Source organism: Fukomys damarensis, unplaced genomic scaffold (genome assembly GCF_012274545.1).
Source record: "Fukomys damarensis isolate Sample0158 unplaced genomic scaffold, DMR_v1.0_HiC HiC_scaffold_17, whole genome shotgun sequence".
Taxonomy (NCBI): domain Eukaryota; kingdom Metazoa; phylum Chordata; class Mammalia; order Rodentia; family Bathyergidae; genus Fukomys; species Fukomys damarensis.
In genome coordinates, this window is record NW_022900929.1 from 21,566,806 (window position 1) to 21,587,070 (window position 20,265).

The 20,265-nt window shown below is 35.0% G+C and overlaps 1 protein-coding gene across 1 annotated transcript in view; it reads left to right on the plus strand.

Moving 5' to 3' along the window:
- Auts2 (activator of transcription and developmental regulator AUTS2) overlaps window positions 1-20,265 on the plus strand; it is a 1,133,790-nt gene that overhangs the window by 530,788 nt on the left and 582,737 nt on the right. Inside the window, exon 6 of the mRNA XM_010644519.3 lies at window positions 3,519-3,554. Within this exon, the coding sequence (XP_010642821.2) occupies window positions 3,519-3,554 (36 nt within the window). The remainder of the gene's footprint in view (window positions 1-3,518; window positions 3,555-20,265) is intronic.

The window sequence follows — 20,265 nt, forward strand, 5'->3', positions numbered from 1 at the left end:
TTGGCAACTCTACCTCATGAAGAAATAAGAGTGAGGCCCATTTCAATAAGCAGTATAATTGTTTGCATAAACATGAGAATATGGTATGTAATGATTTGTTTCTTTTTTATTTGAGACGAGGTTATTGCTAAGCTGTTAATTTTCCCAAACTCGTGATCCTCCTGAATCAGCCTCTCAGATTGCTGAGATTAAGGAGGTGTGTGCCACCATGCCTGGTCTGCTTCTTGCTTTAAAACAAAAATTTCCTCTTTATTTTTCAAGTTGCAGTTTGACTCAGACTTTTACAGAATAAGGATTCTGTAGTTAGTTTTGCTAAATAGAACTGAGTTTGCCTGAGGTCACTAGGTAAGAAAAATGGAAGTCCTCTCTTGTTAGAAATGGACTGGAGGAATACAACAAGTTAAAGTGCATTTGATTACTAAAGAATGATTTTGTAAAATTGATAGGGCACCATCTTTCAGCTTTTCTAGGCTTTACCTCTTGGTATGTTTCTTCTCCTGTAATAGGAAAAAGCTATACCAATCCCTAAATAGATGTCTGTAATGAATAGCAACACAATTAAAAGTATAAAAAATGTTTGTAAACATTTATGTAGAAAGTGTATGTGAAACATTTTTGTAGCATACTCTGTTGTTACTTGTGGTTTGGAGGTGCTTATATAATTCCTGAGTTGGAAAGTTGTCACTTTCAGATATTTATAGCTGAATATTTAGACAGAGCCTTAGTTTGGGCCTCATGACCAAGACTCATTTTCTGGATCTTGTGGGTAGCAAGGCCTCCAGACAAACATGCTGATTATGTTGTTCAGTCAAACCTTGGCTTATCTCTGTTGCTGGTAACTTATATTATCTATACATTGGTGGTGAGGATCCTATGGGTGACCAAAGGCAGTGTCCCTCTGAATATATGGCTTTAGTCAGAATCTTGGGGTTGGAGGACTGGGCAAAGAGAAGTCTATTTACTTCATAGATGTTAGTTCCTTTTAAATTGTTCAGTTAGTATTGAGGAAAGCTGGCAGGTAGCCCAAAAAATGTGAAGAATAAGAAGAGATGAAACCTCATTGCTATGGACATTTGGCTAAGTTGGTTAGAAGAAAGTTCTTCTGTAAAGTTTTCTGCCAGGTGTGGAATTCACAACTTAATGGCACAAATCTCCCCCACTCTTTTTGTTTTGTTTTAAATGGTGAGTACAGTAGGTGGGCAGATAGAAACAGCTCCTTGTTCTAAGATTCTGCAGACCTTCTAACAAATGCTGAAATAAATTCCAGTGGATCCTTAATATATGCAAGGATCTAAAGTCTGTTGCTTCATGTGTCTGCCAGTGTTTATGTGTGCCCATGTGTGTGTGGGAGGAGGGTTATAAGACAGGGTGCTTAAATGCTTTGTTGCATTATGTTAATTCCTCAGCAGTGCAATCAAATTCATGTCGTAATTAAAGCTGTCAGTTGGAAGGCAAGCCAATCGCCACAAAAGCACAGCATAACAAATGAAGTGAAATGATTCTGCGTGTAGCTATACAATGCTTCGCCAGGCATGAAATTAAATAAGTAATTTGATGTTGACATCAGAAATTGAAATGATACCCACTGTTCTCTCATTCAGTCAGACCTGCATAAACAATAGCCAGAACAAATATGCACAACAAAGCCTTCTTCTCCACCCAGCTCCCTGAGTAATGTATAATATATATGCAAAATGAGCATAACAGAGCTTTTCTAGACCTGAAGTATGTCATTTTCCTTGGTATACAATAAAACAATGTGTATTGGGGGTGGGGAGGTAGGTTTGGTGGGGTACTTTTCCTTCTGAGATAAAATGTATTTGCAGGAATTAGGGTGAATAGAATAAACATCCTGTGGTCTCTAAGCAATTCATCCTACAGTGGATTTCCTTCTCAGGAATATGACTAGGTAGAGACCTAGTGTCTTTAGCCTTCACCTCCTCAAAGGACTTAGGATGCTGAAAATAGGTGATTTGGTCACATGGTTAATTGCTGGTCTGAGAACCCATCTCTGTGACTACTGCAGATCTCTCTCCATGCAGCTGATGGGATTAAGAATGAAGCAAGATTTTAAAAGCAAAGCGTAGTGTGCCAGATCACCCATCTCTGGTGCTGTACTCCTCCGAGTTTGTCTGAAGCACAGAGGCGAAGGTAGTTTTGCTTTCGGACCTGTGTGTAGGAATGCTCTGAAGCATGTTGTACTTGATTGATGTGGACTTTGTTATAGCTTTATATTTCATTCTGAGATAGTTTTGGATCAAAAAGACTCACATCTGTGATATTTATAGAGATGTCACATTCCCCTAAGCCTTCTTTCCCTGTATAGTCCATTCATTCCTTTGTTTATAGGTTAATTCAACAAATTCTTATTAAATGCATCTTGCATGTAAGGCGTTTTGCTGAAATCTGGAAGCAATGATGAATATACCCAATAGTTCTTTCTACTTTTGGTTTATAGAGTAGGAGTCAAGAGGTGGAGGTGAAAGAGCTAAAAGTGAACCTAATAATTGTACCAAGGAGAAGGGCAGGCCACGCTGGAGAAGGTGTGATACCAAACCTGTGTTCATTGGGTAAAAGGGCCTCCTGGTACAAGCATACTTAAGTAAGATCTGAAAATTAACTCACTATTGGGTTTATTCTCATTTCAAATTTATCTGGGGCCTCTCTTAATCACAGAGAGGATGCTGAAAGTTAAATAATTTCTAAGGAGAAGTTTGTGGGGAGAGCATACAAACAAAGAACCTTAGAGGAGTGTGAAACCTAAGCTGTGCTCTATTTTTGGTTCCTTTTCTCCAAATAACTGATACCCTGCATTCATTTCAGAATTACTGGTTTTTTTGGTTCCCTGTATATCAGAATTATGGCTGCCTAAATTGATATTTCTTGTAACTAAAACCTTCAGAAAATGGTGCTTTTCAGCTTCTCTTTGCCCACACATTCTTTGCATTTCAATATACTAATTATGTTTACAAAATGTCTCAGTTTTGAAAAGTACTGTGTGTGTACTAACTGGTTCCTTTAGGGAATAAACTGGCAAGTAGGTCATACACTGGAAAAGTCATCCAAACCCATTGGGCTTTTTATTTTCAAGTCAGTCTGGGCTTTTTCCCTTGCCTGCCCCTTTGTGGCCACAAAACTGAGTAGCTTGAGACCAGGGCATTGAATGTCAGCAAGTCAGGGAGGCAGGCTGATACATGTCTGTTTTGTCTCAGTACAGGGCGAAATGCCATCATTAATTCATTACCCAGCTGCCTGTCAAATAAATTGGCAATTACATCCACCGCAGAAGCTTGGAATTCAGTAAATAGCACGTTAGCATCTCTGAGTTGTTGAGAGATGTAAAGGGGAAAATTAAGCAACACAGTGTTTGTATCAGTAGCAGATGACAAGGGGCAGCACACGCTGGTGATGTGATGTAGTGATGAAAAGCCTGCAAAGGGCTGGTAATGAGCTGTGTGGATTGGAACGTGTTAAAAACCATTGCTGATTTTCCACTTTGTCTTTATGCTTTATTGCAGAGTTCAGCTCCTTCCAGCTTGGGAACAGGCTACTTCGTAAGTCTATCTCAGCTTCACATATGTGCTTTGTTTTGGCATTGATTCACTTCTATAATGAATGCTCATTAGGATGTAAAAAAAATCTTAAGGAATCCCCTCTGAGTCTTAAAGAGGAGTCTGATTTCTGACTTCCATCCTGTTATTAAGAACTGATTTATTTTTAAAGGACATAACCTGATGGGCCCTAGGGATCATCAGTCTTGAAATGAGTACCTGGTTTCTAGCAGCTAGAACATTTGCCCTGTACCTAGCAGTGTGGGGGACACAGGAAAAGTGGATCGCTCATACTGTCTTAGCTCCAAAAGTGTTCATTTAGTGAGAAGTATGCATCATGGAGAAGATGGAATTCAGATTATGCACAGAGGTATTAACTCACTTTCAAGATTTCTTTAAAAACATACATATATTCAATAAACTGCTTTTTTTATGAGGTGGTATTTCAATGAATGTTTTCCATCCCAATCTAAGTAGATATCCTGTTTTCTTTGTAGCAGTCATTTAACTCATTTTAGCAAAAAATAGGTATAATTTTTTAAACTCATTCTCTGTCCTTTGAAGGAGGGCTGGAGGATATGACATATTTCAAGATTTATCAAAATATTTTTCAGTCAGAGAAATTGTTCCTTTTATTTACTTTTAGCAAATTATACTCTTTACATTTAACAATCCTTTTCAAGATATAAATGGGAAAGATTTACAAATACACTTTCTTTACACATCAGGATAATTTCTGAGTGTAGAAGTTTATGGTAGGATTTAGGGAAACCTAATTAGTGTTCTATAAGTAAGGAACACTAGTACTGTAATGACTTTAATGCCTGTTTAGTATTTTCTAAGAAAAAAATGAAAACATGAAAATAAAGTGGAAAGTAAGTAGTGTTTCTGTGTAAGTTTTTTTAACTTTTTTTCCCTATAACATGTTCATCGCTGTCATTTTCTTCTGCTCACATATTTCTCACAGTACATTTACATTAAATGTATGAAAACTAAAACATTTCATAGAATAAATAAATCTTTCCCAAACTTGGCAGAAAGTACATTTTCTGCAACTTGATTTTTTTGGAGGGTCTTAATCTATAGTATGAGAGAGAAAAGGATAAAGAATATCTGGGACCTGCTTAATACAGTTAACACACTTAGAGCTGCTCCCGCTTATTGTGGCTGAATATTCATGCTTACAGAAGCACACAAGATACATTCAGCATCTCGCTTCAGCAGTTGAAAGAACAGACTTAGTTCCATCTGTCATCTCTTCACACCAGCCTGGATGTGGGTTGAGATGTTTGTAGGAAAAATCTGGAGGCTGCCTGTCTAATCTGCATCCAAAAGCTAAATTCTTCCTCTTTGCTTTCTTCAGCAGAAGCAAGGCAAAAGCCACCACCTTAGCCTTGAACATTTTAATGTTTTTTTATTGTCCATATGATTATTCTAAAAGAAAAAATCATTTCTAGTAACGATGTGATTTTTATTCCGTTTTTTGTCACTTACATTGCTTTCTGGTAATGTTTATTCTGTGGTAGTTAAAGCATTCTATGGGTGAAGTATCTTTAGGAATCCAAAATATTTAACAGAGAGCACTGACTAAACATAAAAGTTTGTCCTTTTTTAGGTAAAATGGCTCGTAGGGTTGTTTTCCTTATATCAAAATCTATCATGCTATTAGCTTATGTGGAGCAGATATATACTAGATGTATGTTCAACTCTCAAATATGAAAAAAATAACCCTTTATGATGTGTTTCCAATGTGATTGTTATGTTATCAAAATTCAAAATGTATTCAACAAAAGTAGTCTCTTATTCCAACAGCATTGCATGTAACCCTTAATTTCAAGTACTAAATGTAATATTGGAGCACTTCACTCATTTATGTAGAAATGATATATTCACGGCTATTAGTTGAGTTTTTTTTTTTTTTGCCAGTATACTACTCATTGCACTGTTTTGTGATCTGTGATATCATAGTAGCTGTTTAGTTATGTTTGTAAAGAAGACTCAGCATCAGGTAAGTGGGATAGTAATATTTTGAGTCTATCCTTAATCGTTCTCAGCATTTCTTAGAAATGTACGTGGAGGGAAATCACCTACAGAGTGAATAAGCTATTAATGCAATTGAATTGTATAGTGAATCCTGATATAAAAAAATTGAAGGCACTCTCATATTGGGCCTAACAACCTGGAACTGTTTCCTTCAACACACTCCCATGCCCCAGCCTCACTCTTAATTTCAGAGTCCTCTGTTGTTCAGATGTTGTGCTTCTAGGGAGCTTTTTCAAATGCTGCTTGTGTGTTAGAAGACACCCATCAGAGTGTATGTGCTGGCGAGTTTGTGTGTGTCTCTGTGTGAGATACACATATACACACACCTATGTTCATCCACCCTGGGCCAGAGTCGGTATATTTTACTTTCTTTTATGGCTTTTAATGTATCAGTAGTGATACATTAAAAGGGCTTTAATAAACCTTTGGGTTTTTAAAAAATCTAGTTGTATTTGTTTATGTCTCCTTGGTTTTGTGTTCCAAAAATGTCTGCTTAGGTCTGTCACTTTTCCAATCCATTTAAAGCAGATTTGAGAAACGAGAACAGCAGCTAAATCAGTATTTACATAAGCATATTGCAAAGAATTCTTAAAGTAGACAAAATAGAGAAGGATTGGAAAAAACTCTCCACATTTTTGGGAGCTTTGAATAATGTGGGTGTTATACACACAGACACACACACACACACACACACACACACACAGTCATTACATACTCATGCCCAGCTCTGTTCATATTCTAAATATAAATGAAATTATGGAGTAGTTGGAATCAGTTTGCTTTTATTTTATTTTTTTTCTCTTTTGGCAAGCACACTAAAACTTGTTGGAATGTGTATAGGATTTTCTTTTTTTAAAGCATAAGTGTAGGAACTCTTTTTTCAATTTAAATATTTTAGGCTATATTCTTTTCTTAAAATGTATTTGAACTTTCATTATGGGTAATTTATAATAAAGAAGTTAGAGGCAGAATGGTATTTAAAACTTGTTTGTGACCTTCCACAGATTATTTTATTTATTTATTTCTCAGCAGCTAGAGTACAGTTTTCTTTTTAGTAGTACATGTTTGTAGTACACGATGATTACATTCATCATGGGGGAGCTGTACATGTGTGTAACACATCTTAATTCTTTTTTTGTCCCCCCTCTCACCTCCAACCTTCTGTTCTTCTTTTATAAAAGCTATATTTTCAGCCGGGTGTGGTGGTGCATGCCTGTAATCCCAGCACTTGGGAGACTGAGGCAGGAGGATGGCTGTGAGTTCGAGACCAGCCCGGACTACATAGTGAGTTCCAGGTCAGTCTCAACTACATAGTGAGACCCTGTCTCCAAAAAAAAAAAAAAAAAAAAGCTGTATTTTTCATTTCTCTCTATTCTTTTTTCTGTTAAATCCCTTTCTCTTACGTCCCTTTCCTCTCTTCCCATTTCAACAGTTTCTTCCAACATCCCAGTATCTATCCTCCATTTTGAATCAATGGGTTTTCTGAGATCTTGGAGTCTGTTTCTCTATTAGTGCCTGCTTTATAGAGTTGTGAATATTGATCAAGGGAAGACATTTAATGTGTATATGGCAGCACTGGGCAATGACAAACAATACATTTTGCCTTCTGTTTTTCATACTTTAGTGTGTAGTGTGATGAACTTGGTTTTATTAGCTAGCTGTGCAGTGTTACAGTGACGGTATTACCAGAAATCATCAATACAAAAGTTGATTATAGGAAAAGAACATTTCATTTTCATTATACTCCTCTTGTAACTTTCACAGGATCCTAGAGACTTTTGTTTGCTGTCTTAATTACTTTTCTCTCATTGTTGAGACAAAATACCTGACTCCCAAAGTTAAAGGGGAAAGCTTTATTTAGCTCACAGTTTGTAGAGATTTTAGTCCATAATCAGCTGGCTCTGAGGCTGGATGGCAGAGGGGCACCAGTTCATGGGGGCAGGAGGACAGAAAAAGCAAACAAGCAAGTGTCTTTCTGCTCCTTTTATGTTTTCTAAACTATGCCAAACTAATCACTGTACTGGTTTGGTAATCATAAACTCTTAATCCCAGCATCACACTCTAGTTCAGCCATCTCTGACCACATGAGTCTTTGAGGGGACATCTAGTCCCAAACCATAACAATAATCTATATATCCAGTCACTCTGTATATGAACATAAATATGATGTACATCCTTCATAATCCTCTATTGCGATGATGTAGGAATGACCTCTTCTACAGACTGTCCACACATTATACTTCCCCTTAATTGACTTACCAAAGTTATTTGTCTGTTTTCTCCCTCAGGGCATTTAAAGCATATGAGCCTCTTAACAACTGCTTAGCACCTTTTAGGATTCAGCTTGGAGGTTAAGAATATTTTATTCAATATATTTAAGTTTTATGATGTTGCAGCACATTTTTTCTGCTCTCCGAGACTGAAAAGAAAAGTAGGTGCTTTAGCTTACCTGACAGAAGTAACTGAAGGCACTAGCATGGAAGGACCTGGGGGTAGCACTGTATTAGTGCATAGTGATGAAGTGTCTCATCACAGGAAATACTTGAACTCTTTCTTTACATGAATTTGACTCCATATACAAGGAGTTGGAGCTACTTTTGGGGTGACTTATTTGGCAGGCTGGACTTGAACTCTAGCATGAAGGAAGTTAAGGCCTGACTTGAAACATGCAAGTGTTCTGTCTGCTTCTTTGGCTAATTGTTAGCCTTCTTCTGGGTTTGGATAGAAATGGATCCCACTTTCTTTAACTCTGTGAGTTTCCTTTAGAGTTCTCCACATATAATTTTTCATCATTCTTACTTGGATCACATGTAGTAATTACATAGTAGTTATCAATGGAACTAACTCACTGCTATTTGATAATAGATAAGTTACCATATTATATAATACAGTAGAATCTTATAGTGATAGATATCTTATGGTGGGATTTGTTTAATCACTGTTTTTCTGTTAATTTGTGTTGATAGTGCTGGTAATGGTCAGATGGTACATGTTGACCCTTGTGTTTTTATTTAAAGTTATAAAAAACATAAAGAGAAAGTTCTTTGACTGTTTCTTAGTTTGTGACTATTCACTCAATAAATATCACTTTTCCTTTGATTTAATTTGTGTAACTCCCCCAAACTAGTTTTGATACTTGTTTGTTGCTTCTTTTTAAATGAAAGAGTAGAATTTGTTACGAGGTGATAGAAGAATGATTTCTTAAAAAATAAAGATTTTTTAACATGTTCTTTACTTTTATCATTGGACATTGAAAGTGGGGTCTCAGTCATGCTAGACAAGCATTCCAACACTGAGCTATATCCCCAGACCTAGGATTTTCTTTAAAGAGACACACAAATTATTTGTGTGTTCACAAATTTTACTTCCCTTCAATTGACGTATCATCAACTGACTTTTTGTCTTTTAATAAGTATTAAGAATTTTTCTATTAGGCATTTTTTAAGGTAATGGGTTATATGTGATATGATCAAAATATATGGTGAATGTATACATAAAACTATTTTACTAATCAACATTACATTACCATTAAGCTCATTCAAAATAGTCCCCCTTGCCTTAAATACCCTATCCCATCATTCTTGACATTTTCTGCAGCAGTTCTAGAAGTGTGAGGTGTGATCAAAACTTCAGTGAATGTGGCCTGGGGGTTAAGCTCAGTGGTTCCACTGCTTGCCTTGCAAGTGTGAGGTCCTGAGTTCAATCTCCGGTACCAAAAAAAACCCTAAACTTCAGTAAATGTTGCTGCTGAGTGCCGTCCCGTAGAAAGGCAGGCTTGTAAAAACATGATAATGTTATCACATCTTTATTCACTGGTTCTGGCACATATAACTTCTGGCCCTTTCCCAAAGTAAGAATGACCGCAAAAGGGAAATTTTTTGAATTGATTCAACACATGGAGATAGCCACAGCACAACTAAAGAAATATGTGAAAGAGGACTTCCAGAACTGCTTCAGACAATGACAAGAACAATGGGATAAGTGTTTTCTGGGGGAGGGGTATTTTGAGGACTTTAATAATTTTTTAAAGTTTCATTCACTGATATATCTCAATCACACCTGGTAGATGTACAATCTGTGGCCTCCTCTCTTAAGGAACTTAGTCTACCTTAAACCCAAATGTTTTTTCTTCTTTTGTAATGATTTTAAATAAGAATGATTTAAATAAGAATGTTGGAACTCTCCAGAGAATCTTAACACTTATTTCAGGAGGGTTAACTCCAGAAGTACAGGTACATCAAGTTAGCCTTGCGTTCACCCTGATCTAAGACAGAAAGACTATTTCTTTACCTACAAGAACTCACTAGTGATACCAGGGGAAGATTTTGTAATTTCAAGTGTTCATCACCTATTTTGTGTTTACATTCAAGGTAACACCACTTATTTTTGCCACTTCACCACATGTAAGACTAATATTCGTATTCATTCATAATTAACTCTGGACAAATGTTCCTCATTTATTTATTCACAAGTATCTATTACAATGGAAATATTTTTGAAAATCTAAATTCCATTTAGAATCCCAGTAGGGATCTCTATTTATGGTTATGGCATTTGGACTCATTTATAGAGATTGAGTTGGAAAACAGCTGAACAAATGAATGATTCAATTCATTTTAATGCATAAGTGCAATTTTAAACATCTATTTTTAGCTCTTAAGTTGCATAAAATGTAAGATTGGCCCTCAGTTCAGGACATGTAGTTGAATTTGATACAAGTAAACGACAGTCTTCTAAGAAGGGTAGATAGAATACTTGGGAAATGTATATTAGGGTCAATTAATTGTAGTAGGTTTATGTTGTGTAGAACTTGATCATTATTTAGATACTCAAAAGGTTAAAGAAAGAAAAACTTTGAGATGGGGGGAGCAATAAACACAAGAATAGAGAAGCAGTGTAGTGGTGTGGAATTATATTGACTATATGCACACTTGAAAAAGGCAAGAGGTAGGTTGGTTAGAAATGATGACTGAGTATAAGGGATGTGGGATAAAGTCAGGGGAGTTGGATTAGTGGGAAGGTAATGTTTTATACATAAATCTGAACTTGATTTAGTGGCCAGTTACAGAAGAAAGATCTCAAATCAAGGACCACTGATTATACAGTAATGGCTTTATTTGGAATTTCAGGGAGTAGAAATCCAATTGTAGAGGGATAATTAGTTTAGAAATGAGAGTAGACATTTTGAAATTCAAATGTTTATTTAATTGTAACTTAAAATCTGGGACGTTACTAGTGTATTTGAAGCCAGCTGTGTATTGCGAAGAAACATTTGGGCGAATGAGATCATGTGTTCTTCCTAATACCTCTTTAGCCACATAGATTTGGAGGGGAAAACCATTTTAGAGAAAACAGATTTAATGAGCAAGTAGACAAAAGCTATTTGTTATTACTAAAGAGCCTTTATTTCTAATATTTCAAAATATATGATTCTGTCTTACTCCTAAATGTCTGCCACATGGGACCAGTGCTATAGATGAACCTTGCTCCCTTTCTTTGCTCTCCTTTGAGTCACAAGTATGCAAGAGCTGCAGTTTGCTAGTGAATGCTGCTCTTCAGGGTCACCATTGAAAGAACTTCCGTTTTCAACTGAGTGGCCAGGTCTGCCTTTCTTTGAAATTTATATATTATTAATTCATTACTATTCACAGAAATGTTTCAGTAGTTCCTAAGAACTATATGAAAGGAGCCACAGGCAGTGTCAAATCCAAAGTTTATTCTGAGATAGATTTAAATTGCCTGGAGTTTTATTGCCTTATCAATCAGAAGTTTTCAGATCAAAGAATTCATTCATTCCTTTCCTTAACTTCTTTAAAAAATATTTTTCCTGAAATTGTAAATTAGATGCCTCCCAAATCCATTGCCTAAGAAACTTATAGCTTGGTGAAACACCAGGAGTATCATTTGGAAGAGGTTAGAAAACACAACTGGGGCTTGTTAAAGAGGAAAAAAATGCTGTTTTAACTCCAAGTGTCACATTTTCCTGTAGTCATCTTTAGCAATAAACAAGAGTTATTGGAGGCTTAGATAGTTTCAGACACTTCACTTATCTCCCAGTACTTGACTTCAGAAGTCAAACATTTAAAATGCATTTTGCTCGTGTAAAAATGTTTACCCATTTAAAATACAATATCATTTTAACAAAAGCACCCTGGTGACAAGCTCTTTAGATACAGTACAGTTAATAAAGTGTCAGGTCTTATACACATATGTTTGAAAAGACTGGCACAGTTACACAAGGATTGGCATTATAAATCATTGTTAACAAAAAAACCTTAATTTGCTTAGTAGGCGAATGAATGATCTCCTGTTTTCCTTTAGTAATTAACTCCACTAACAGTCATGTTAAAGGAACTTCCCTTATATTATACTTAATTTCTGATCTAAAGTTTTTGGTGTCTAATTTGCAGGATGAAAAAACTTTTAAAAAATATCAGTGTCTTTTGGTGACTCTTGTAAATTCAGGTGCAAGGATTCTGGCTGTTTTTGTGGAGAATCATTTGCCAAAGGTAATAACAGTCTATTAGGGCTTATAAAATTTAAGATAGTGGCAGATTTGAATGGAGTGCTACAGCCAGATAATTTTAGTGTTTTCTTCTAAGTGCCCTGCTGTGTATAGCGCCCTCTGATTTTAAGGAGCCATTAAAAATGCAGCAAGGCATAACAGCTGTGGTTCCTACTGTACTCCTAATATTTCATATGGTTGTTGCATCTCATAAAATCTTGCCCAGACCAACAAATGACTACTAATATATGCAGCTGAGCTGCCTAAGAATGAAATTAGAGAAAATCTGAATCATGTAGATAGATGCCATTATGGAGACCTTGTTAGAACTCACCCAAGCTTATCACGTGCCATGATTTTCTCATTATCCCTTAGAATTCTGTTTGTATTTTTAATCCCTAAACTGGACATTTACTTTTTACCTTTTGTGAGAGGGTCCTATCAGTAACCTAATTTTTCCTACCTTTGTGGTACAGCAGATAGAGTTGTACACTGTGCATACAAAGTCGTAGAAAGTTAGCATCTCAACCGTAAATCCAAAGTAGATAAGAAATTTGGTTACATTAGAGTTCTTTAAAATGCTTTTTGTTCTAGACCAATACGGTTGTGCATTTCTGTACAATGCCAAGTCAACACAGTAAATTGGGATGACTTTTTCCAAAGTTGGCAGCACTGTTAAAGTTTTCCAAAATTCAATTTATATATATGTGTGTGTGTGTGTGTGTGTGTGTGCGCATATATAATAGTATGTTATGCATCGATAGCAGCAACAGCTTTTCCAGGTTCTGCAGTCATTTGAACAAAATTATAGACATTCAGCACATTCCATTAAAAAAAAAAAACAAAGAAAAGAATAATATCCAGACAACAGCAAAGTTCTGTTGCTACTGTGGTACCTGGCACCATTTTTTCTATTAGCCTCTTAATCATCATCTGGAAAGAGAACATTCTAGAGTAATATCATTAAATGTAGCTCTGATAAAGCACGGTCCCTACTATGTATCATAAAGCAGGTACTAGATATTTTACATTCATAGAGGTATGATACAGTATTGTCCTACATCAATAATACTAGATTCAGTTTTGGTTTGAAATTTACTTTGTCTGCAAATAAGATTGCTACCCCTGTTTTTTTCTGGGCTCCTGTCACATGGAGAATTGTTTTCTATCTTTTCACTTTCAGTCTATGGGCTTCCTTTTGCACTAGGTGTGTTTCTTGTATACAACATATTGTTGGATTTTGCTTCTTATTCCATTTTGCCAGTCTATTTCTCTTGATTGGTGAGTTGAGGCCATTGACATTGCTGGTTATAACTGATATGTACTGACTTATTATTGACATGTTATTGGCCTTTTGTTGACTCTTTTTACTTTTTCACCTTCTCCTTTTAATTTCTTGCCTTGCCTATTTGATTTGCTCTGTTGGGCCTCATGGTGTTGTTGCCTTCATTGTCTTTTTCTAGGATCTTGTTTAGAATTGCTTGTAGTGCTGGTTTGGTATTCATGTAGTTTCTCAGGTGTTCTTTGTCGTGGAAGTGTCTTATTTCCCCATCCATTTTGAAAGAGAGTTTTGCTGGATACATCAGTCTAGGTTGGAGGTTGTTCTCTTTTAGTACTTGAAATATGTCATTCCAGGCTCTCCTCGCCCCAAGGGTTTGTGTTGAAAAGTCTGCTGTGATTCTGATGGGCTTTCCTTTGTATGTGATTTGTTTCTTTTCTCTTACAGCTTGTAGTATTTGGTTCTTCTGTTGGGTTTCTGGGATCTTGATTATTATATGTCTAGGTGTAGATTTTTTTTGATTGTAGCTAGTTGGGGTCCTATATGCCTCAGTTATCTGAATGTTAATTTATTTTTATTTTTATTTTTTCCCTGTGTACAGGGGTAACACATTGTACTAAATATGCAAGATCATATCTACGTGGGTTTGATTACAGAAACTAAGAAAGTATTCTCTAAATAATGAAAAAAGAATAAGATAAGTCTATAAGAGCGAGAAGCAATTTAAATATGTTCAGGGACCATTTTCATCTCCAGAATTAAGGATTATTTTGATGTTACATGATTGCCTTTTCTCTTTTACTTTCCTTTTTAGTTTTATTTTAGGATTCCCTATTTTTAATGTTCATACAGAGATTTCTTTAACTGAAATACCGAATAGTTTCTTGGTGTGAAAAACTATAATAGTACACAGGATCCTAATGAGACAATAATGTGAAATAGGAAGTAAAGGGCTAAAGGTGTAAGGAAAGTGGGAAGGGTGGGGGAGAAGTAATAAGGGAGAGGAAAAAAATATGAGAAACTCTGAAAAAATGGAAATAAAGTGCTTGTAAATGGGGAGGGGAGGAAAGGGTGAAGGGAGGGCAGGGACAAGGGGAAAAAATGAGAATCAAGACCTATTATGTAAAGGTACAGAATCCCAATGATGAATGTAATTGTATTGTATACCTAGATTGTACCAATAACCTCAATAAAAAGAAAAAAAAATTTTAAAAAATGCTTTTTGTTTGTTTATTTATTTATTTATTTTGGTACTGGGGATTGAACTCAGATCCTTGCACTTACGAGGAAAGAGGCAAAACCACTGAGCTAAATCCCCAGCCTTAAAATGCTTTTTAAATAACTGTGGCAGATACAGGTTTTAGGCAGGAAAATACAGTATTTTGAGGGAACAAAAACAAGCATTAGCACTAGAAGATTCTAAGTGGAACCTTTGGTAATCTTGGTGATTGATATCCACTTTTATTTTGGTTTTGCATAGATCTAGAGTTCTAAATTTTCTGGGTTAAAAGAAATTTCCAAAATCACCTTGTTCAACTACCCGTCTGAAATATAACTCAAAAAGTTAAATGATGAATTGTGAGGGCCAACTGACGATTAAAGATATGGTTCACATCCTGGATACTGCCTTTCTTTTGACATAATCACAGCACTTTTCCTGCCAGCTACAGTACACTGTCCTTGTCCTGATGACAGTGACTCTTAACTAAAAAGCTCAGAGTCTTTTTCATCTTTTTCATATGTCATATATTTAATCTTTTTTCTCTGAACATTCAATTGGATTTTCAGTCTTAAGCATAGGACCTTTAAAAAAAGTCTTAAAGTTTGTCATACCACTCTTGGTCTGGTAATCTGATCTATTTATATTCTGTCATTTATTGTTTTCCCTTTGTCCTTTCTTCACAAATTATTTCAGTGCTGTTAATCTTTACTACTCATTGCTGTCTCTGTAATGCCTTAGCTTTATGAAATTCAGCATATGTTGCCCGGCTATTACAATTTTACACACTTATTTACATTGGTGTTTTTTGTCTGGAGCCCTAGCAGAAATGAGACATTATTTTTCTTTGTTTTGTTTAACCATAGGTACATATGGAAAGCTCTTTGGGACAATCTGTGAAAATTCTTAACATACTGTACCTTTTCTTCCTTTTAGTCATCTTGTCCAATTGTTTAAAAAATTAAGTGAACATTCTCTATGGACAGGTATGGAAACTATTGTTCTGCTACTGCATGACAAAGTAATTGACAATTAAAATATACTGGCCATAGATTTAGTTGTGATGTGGATGTGTTCATAGTAGGCCTCTTCATATTATTCTAATATATATGAACAAACAGTCTTGTCTAAAATACTTTACATGAATGTATCCACTTGAAAGTAAGATTCAGTTAGTATTCAAGATTTAACAGATACACTTCAATAATTTTAAAAAAGAAAAACTTGCTATTATTTAAAATAGATTTATGGTATATGCAGTAGTGTCAGTATTTATGAGTCATGACATATTTAAATTTTGAATGCAAGAGGTACGAATTTTGACAGGTTTGCAAATTGTGAATTAGTGGATATGGCCATGAGATTGAGGAAGTTTTTGTTACATCAAACTCTGCATTCATTGTCATCACATTCTATTATCTTTGACTTTGAAATGAAAAATTAAAGCAAGTTCTCTTGAGGGGCTTTTCAGTGTCACCACATCTGTGGATATGCTGCTCACACTGTTATACCTATAACTGAAGGGCTCCATACGTACAGTATCCTTTCATGCACGTCAAGGTGCCAATTAGCCCCTGCCTGTGTATTGTTTGAGTGAACTTGCTCAGTCTAAATTCACTGAAGTTCTTTAACTTGGAATTTTATCAAACAATAAAACCAGAGCAAAACTAGTTATCTATTTAAATCTTATAAGTTTTGTCACACATTTTGGTCTCCTTTCAGCCTTGAAGCTAAAAGGATCTCCAAGTCTTCCTTAGCTTGGGTAGTGGTCGGGGTTGGAATTCCCTAATTTTCATATTGTATGCCTTAACTTTAATCTCAGTTTTTGATTATGGAAGTTTTCTCTTCCCCTTCCAGTGTGGGAGTAAGACTTCAGTACTCTTACAAAAAGAAAAATAAAATGTGCCCTGTAGTTTTTCCTACTATGATGCATACATTGTCTTTTGTTCTGAGTTAAGAGATTTTCTTATCTTTTTCAGCTTCACTGACTGTAATATTATTTATTCTAGTTAGTATGGATCTCATAATGATTTCTCCTGAATATTTGTGTTTGTAACATGTTCCTCTGTATATGGCATATTTTTCATTATGTACTTGAATTAAGTCCAAGATATGATTAGGAGTGTTTATTGAGTGCTTAACCATGTGCCTGAAACTGTTCTGCTATATTTACACATATTAATTATTTAGCTGAGACTGACTTCACTGGTATTGTGGATAAGAAAATTGAGGCTCAGACAAGGTAAGTAACTTTATTAAAGTAAAACAACTGTGAAGATTCAAGTAAATAATTAAACCTTGTAACATAAAATGATTCACAGTAAGCAGCCTGGAACATATGCTAAATGGTAAAGTCTGTCTCCACTTGTTTTACCTCACTAACTGGACATAATCTTCAGTTTATTAACCTTTTAGTCAAGCATAGAACTTTAGTCCCTCTCCCGAATAAAAGTTTTAATAAATGTTTGCATGGTCATGCCTCATTATTTGTATAGACCCGGTACAAGTAAGGCCTGACCAAAGCAAGGGAGTAAGAGCAAACTCTCAAATTTCCAAAGCCACTTTGCTTGTTAGAATTTCTGGGAAGATTTTTAATAATTTTTGTTTAATAAAATGTTATTTAATTTATTTATTATCTATTCATAATATTTATTTAATTTTCTTTTTTAAAAACTTTCATCTTCATTTCAAAAATGAGAAGCAACAGAGTTGTTTTCTTTCTCTATAAAAATGCACCTCCTCTCCTGCTAGATACTTTCTGTATTAGAGTGGTAAATTTGTTGCAACTGATAAACCTAAACTGATCTATCATGATCCCCAAAGTCCATAGCTGACATTGGTTCACTTTTGGTATTGTTCATTCTGTGGGATTTGGTAAATGTTTAATGACATGTATTCACCATTATGGAATCATACAGAATAATTTCATTACCCTGAAAATACTTTGCCTCTTTCTCTATTTCTCCTCCCTTAACCTCTGGCAACCACTAATGTTTTTAAAATTTTTCCATAGATTTGCCCTCCCCAGAATATTATATACTTGGAATCACTGAATATATCCATTTTTCATATTGGCTTCTTTGTCTTAGTAATATTCATTTAAGTTTTCTCCTTGACTTTTCATGGCTTGATAGCTTATTTCTTTTTTAGTGCCAAATAATATTGTGTTGTGTGCACAAACTGAAGTTTATCCTTGATCTCCTGTGGACCTGTTAGTTGTTTCTAGGCTTTGGCAATTATGCATAAAGATGCTGGAAGTATTTATGTGTAGATTTTGATGTGGATATAAACTTTTTATTGTCTTGGGTAAATGCTGAGTGTTGCCAAACTTTATGGTAAGTATACTTAGCTTTATGTAAAAAAATTAGTCTGTCTTCCACAGCATCAGTACTGTTTTGCATTTCCACCAAAGTGGAAAAGTGCATCAAAGTTCCTCTTGTCAGCATATGGTGTTGTGAATATTTAGGATTTTGACCACTTTAATAGTTGTACAGTGAGTGGTTTGTCATGTTTTTTGTTGATGTTGGTTTTGTGTGTGCGTGTCCCTGTGTGGTTCTATTAACCATAGGGCCTGGTCATGTTAAGTGCTATACATCCCCAGCCCTCATTGTTGTTTCAATTTGTAATGTTTACTTTCCATTTGTATTTCTTCTTTGATGAAGTGTTGGGGTTTTTTGGGTGGGTCTGTTTTCCATTTTTCAGCCAGATTGCTTATTTTATTGTGTTTTATGTGTTTTTCTATTTTGGGGTAGTAGTGCTTTATCAGATTTGTGGTTTATACATTTTTCTCCTGCTCTGTGGTTTGTGTTCTTATTCTCCTGACATTGTCTTTCAAAGAGATGTTTTTATTTTAATAAAGTACAGCTTATTAATTATCTTATTCATTGTTTATGCTTTTGTTTCTACAAAATTATCTTTTGAACTGGGTGTGCAACTTAGGAGGTAGAGCACCTATTTAGCATGTTTTAGACTTTGTGTTCAATCACCAACACCAAAAAACATTAAAAGAATAAATAAATAGCCCTCTTCATACCAAGATCATGCAGATTTTCTCCTAAATTATCTTCTAGATTTATTGCTTTGTGTTTCACATTTAGATATCCCAATTTAATCAGATTTTGTGAGGTGTATAAGGTCTGTGTCTCTTTTCATTTCTTTGCATATGGTTGTACATTGTGGCAGTATTCATTGAGAAATCTTTGTTCCATTGTGTTGCCTTGCTTCTTTATCAAAAATTAGTTGATCATATTTGTGTGAATGTTTCTGAGGTCTCTATTTTTCAGTGTGCTCTGTTTGTCTTTTCTTTTGCAAGCACCACACTAATAAGTCTTGGGCTTGCATATTGTCTGTCTTCCACATTTGTTCTCCAATACTGGGCTGGCTATTCTGGATCTTCCAATTTGCCCTATAACCTTTAGATTCAGATTGTTGATATCTACCAAATAACTTGCTGGGATTTTGGTATAGACCATATTGAATCTATAGATCACATTGAGAAGCACTGACATTTTGACAACACTAAGTGTTCTTATTCATGAATATATCTTTATTTACATAGTTCTTCTTTGACTTTTCATTAGAGCTCTATGGTGTTCCTTGTTTAGATCTTGCCCGAGTATTTTCAGATAAAGTGCTTCATTTGGGGGGGTTCTAATTTGAAACAGTAAAGGTTTTTTTTAAACAATTAAGTTTTTAAAATTTAAAGTTCTACTTGTTAAATAGTTGTATAGGAGTATGATTTACTTTTGTACATTAACTCTCCATCCTTCAACTTTGCTGTAATTGATTAGTTATAAGATGTTTTGTTGTTGTTAATTCTTGTATATTTTCTACATAGTTATATCATCTCTAAACTATGAGTTTTACTTTTTCCTTTCTAATTTTTATATCTTTTATTTTCCTTTCATGTTTAATTGCATTATGTAGGACTTCCATTATGATACTTTAAAGCAGTGCTGAGGAGAAATATCCTTGCCTTTCGTCCTCATTCTTCACAAGAAAGCTCTGAGTTTCTCAGCATTAAGTTCCTTAGCTATAAGTTTTGTTTCAGAAGTTCTTTATCTAATTGAGGAAGTTCCCCTGTATTCCTTATTTTCTAGTTACCATGAATGGATTTCAGTTTTCTCAAATGCTTTTACTTCTTGTGTTGATATGATCACGTGATTTCTTTCATCAGCCTATTTTGTATGATTGTTAAATTAATTAATGTTTGGATTTTGAATAACATTTTACATGTACAATATTATACTTGCCAGTAGTTCATAATTCTTTCTGTACATCGCTGCTTGTATTTTATTGACATAATTTTAGGTTCATGATATCTGTTGGTCTGTGCATAGTTTTCTGGTAATGTCATTGGTTTTAGTATTTAAATAACACTAGTATCGTATAACGAGTTAGGAAGTATTCTCTTTGCTTCTATTTGACCAATTCACTAGTAAACTTTTCTGGTTTAGGTGTCTTCTGTTTGTGAACTTTATTAATTATTAATTCAGTCGCTTTAATAGGTATAAGCTTAGTCAAATTATCTATTTCTAGTGATAGTTTTTTTCTTTGAGGGTAAAAGTAGGAAGGTATTTATTGAATGAAAACCTCCTGTGGGGCAGGAGGGGTCCAGAGTAGGTAACCCAAAGACCCCACTTTACAGAGAAGTTTCATAGGGTAAAAT